The following is a 3,029-nucleotide window of genomic DNA, read 5'->3' as shown; positions in this document are numbered from 1 at the left end:
TCAATCAGCCAATGAAAATTTAGAAACAGATTGAAGATATTACTCAAAGGATAAAGCGATAAGGCCCCATCGTTTCATTCGTGTAGTCCAAAATTCTCGACCAATTTCTAGCCGTTGGATCGTGAAAATCTCGTGAATCAACCCTCAGATCTGAAGAGCAAACAAGAACCACAAATTTAACATTGAAGTGAAGTTACAAAGCCCTGCACACTAGTCCCCAATATCTTACTCCTGAATATCCATTTTCTTCCTCAATTCAAAAAATCATTCAGGAGAGATGGCCACCGTCACTACTCAAGCTTCCGCCGCCGTTTTCCGGCCATGCGCCGCCCGATCCAGATTCCTCTCCGGTTCTTCCGGTAAACTCCACCGTGAGCTCTCCGTTAAACCAGTCTCTGCTTCATCGTCTTCATCTTTCAAGGTTGAAGCCAAGAAGGGAGAGTGGTTGCCTGGTCTGCCATCTCCAGCATACTTAAACGGCAGGTAAAACCATACCCATAAATTTTCACCTCCTTAATTTGTCTTGTAATTTGTGAAATTAGGTTTTCTCTAAAACAAATTAAACGAAATACAGTCTTCCGGGCGACAATGGATTCGACCCACTGGGTTTAGCAGAAGACCCAGAGAATTTGAGGTGGTTCGTACAAGCGGAGCTGGTGAATGGGCGGTGGGCTATGTTGGGTGTCGCCGGAATGCTTCTGCCGGAGGTTTTCACGAAGATCGGAATTATCAACGCCCCTCAATGGTACGACGCCGGAAAGGCAGAGTATTTCGCCTCGTCGTCAACTTTGTTCGTGATCGAGTTTATCCTCTTCCATTACGTCGAAATTCGGAGATGGCAAGACATTAAAAACCCTGGCTGCGTTAACCAAGACCCCATTTTCAAGCAATACAGTTTGCCCCCAAATGAATGTGGTTACCCTGGTGGGATTTTCAATCCCCTGAATTTCGCCCCTACTCTTGAAGCCAAAGAGAAGGAAATAGCCAACGGTAAGCGTCATTAAACGTAGTTGACTCTTAATAACCATCATGAACTCAAGATTCTTTTATGGTTTCTAAGTTGTGAATTGGTGTGTTATTTTGGTATAGGGAGACTTGCGATGTTGGCGTTTTTGGGGTTCATTGTGCAACACAACGTGACAGGGAAGGGGCCATTTGACAACCTTTTGCAGCACATTTCAGACCCATGGCACAACACCATTGTTCAGACATTTGGTGGCAACTAAATTTGGTTTGTTGGAAGGTCGTTGTTGTATTAAGAGTAAATGGTTGAGATGAATTGAGATTCTTTTGAGAGTTTGATTTTGGGGTTTGTGTTGCTAATGGAATTTGTGGTATGCAACAACATAGTGGATATCAGTGTACAGAGGGTGGGGGGCTTGTTATTTAGCTTGGACGTTGTTCTTTAAAATGGCATGATCCTTTCACTTGATAATCCATGAATTGGCTCTTGTAGCTTCCTTCAACTTTCACATCTTTAATCATATTGAAACTCAAATCATGAACTTGGCCATTTTACACTCAAATTTAGTGTTATGAATTAATTCATAGGTTGTGTGAAGAATGAGCCTATACAAGAGATTTCTTTCTAATTAGATCTAAAGATTTCTTGCCAACTTGAATAGGGGTATCAAACCAACTAAGTATAGTTTAATTAGCTAAGATATTATCACGCCATGATTGAAAAGTCAAACGTTCAAATCTAAAGTTGCACATATTGATCAACTCAAAAGAGAGTTGCAATAGAAAAGAAGGAACATAATTTGTTTACTTACATATCATCCATGATTAATTTGAGCCAGATACTCTTGAGGGATTTAAGTTTAAATTGAGTTTACAAAGTCGACAACTTAAATAGTGCAAAGTTAGTCAAAATATTTGAATTTGTTTTTAGGTTGTCACAACTTTAGTCAAGGAAAGTCTTCTTGTAATTACCAAGTTAGTTGCCTGAGTGAATATAGACCATTTAGAAGATGAGACGTTTTCAACTTACAAATCACAAATACAACATTGAAATTCTTAAGAAAAGTACGACATAACTAGGTTGGAGATACATTTTTTTGGTCAATGTATGTCAATCATCACATTGTCTTTCTCAAAAATTTTTAAGCAACAAATTACACCCTAACCTCTCCTTTACGAATAGAGAGAATACAATTTGAAAGACCATCTTTCCAGAACAAAGAACAACTTTGAGGGGATGTCAAAGTTGCTAAACCATTCGGAGATTTGTTCTTCTCCCTAGGGATATAACAAGAAAGGACTATTGGAGTCGATGTCCTAAATCTCGTGGGTCCTATAGTTTGTAATTATATTGTACAAACAGTTTATTATTTATTAAAATCTGAGGTATTTTATTCGACATTTAGTAGTATTAAACCACAAAACCAATAAACAAACATCCAAGATTATCTTTTGAAGCTTAAACATGTATGTAGAAACATGCAGGTGGATTGTGTTTAAGTGATAACTTGAACGATCTGTAGTAAATGGATAGGGCTAGATACCTTATCCTGGTGACACTACGAATACGACCCGCTTTGTAGATGTTACAATTATTGTAAAGTTCTACAAATGATCTGATCCTGATTATTCATGTAGAGACATGTGAGTGAGGGTGTTCTATACAAAAGGGTTTGTATAAGACCAAACCACGAAATGAATAGTCTCATTATATAACACTATTAATAGTAGAGACTTACATTTCACTAGGATGACCATAGGTGATATGATTTGAATCCTGAGTGAGTTGTGAACTTCTGCATATGAAAGTTGTCCTTTGATTTGTATAGGTGAGAGTGGTCAGTTCACCGACTCAATATACTTACCATTTTGGAGATTTTTCTTATTGGGGAGTTGGGAACGCAACTACACAAGAAGGAATTCACTCCTTCCTTATTGATAGATTAAGTAGAGAAATTACTCCCTTAAGGGCTGATTCTAGGGTTTGAACAATGTGGTATCACCCTTTCTTGGTCTAAGAGGGGTTTGGTCATAGTTGAACTATGACTTATTGTTCATTAAAGAGA

The 3,029-nt window shown here is 38.3% G+C and overlaps 1 protein-coding gene across 1 annotated transcript; it reads left to right on the top strand.

The window, feature by feature from the left end:
* Window positions 1–219: 219 nt before the first annotated feature.
* Window positions 220–1,498, top strand: LOC120072226 (chlorophyll a-b binding protein P4, chloroplastic). Its single transcript, XM_039024641.1, has 3 exons — window positions 220–483; window positions 575–990; window positions 1,090–1,498. Exons 1-3 carry the CDS (start codon window positions 278–280, stop codon window positions 1,224–1,226), a joined length of 759 nt encoding a protein of 252 aa, XP_038880569.1. The 5' UTR covers window positions 220–277; the 3' UTR covers window positions 1,227–1,498.
* The last annotated feature ends 1,531 nt before the right edge of the window (window positions 1,499–3,029 follow it).

The sequence above is a fragment of the Benincasa hispida genome, chromosome 2, assembly GCF_009727055.1.
Source record: "Benincasa hispida cultivar B227 chromosome 2, ASM972705v1, whole genome shotgun sequence".
NCBI lineage: Eukaryota > Viridiplantae > Streptophyta > Magnoliopsida > Cucurbitales > Cucurbitaceae > Benincasa > Benincasa hispida.
This window is presented reverse-complemented; position numbering and strand designations above follow the sequence as displayed.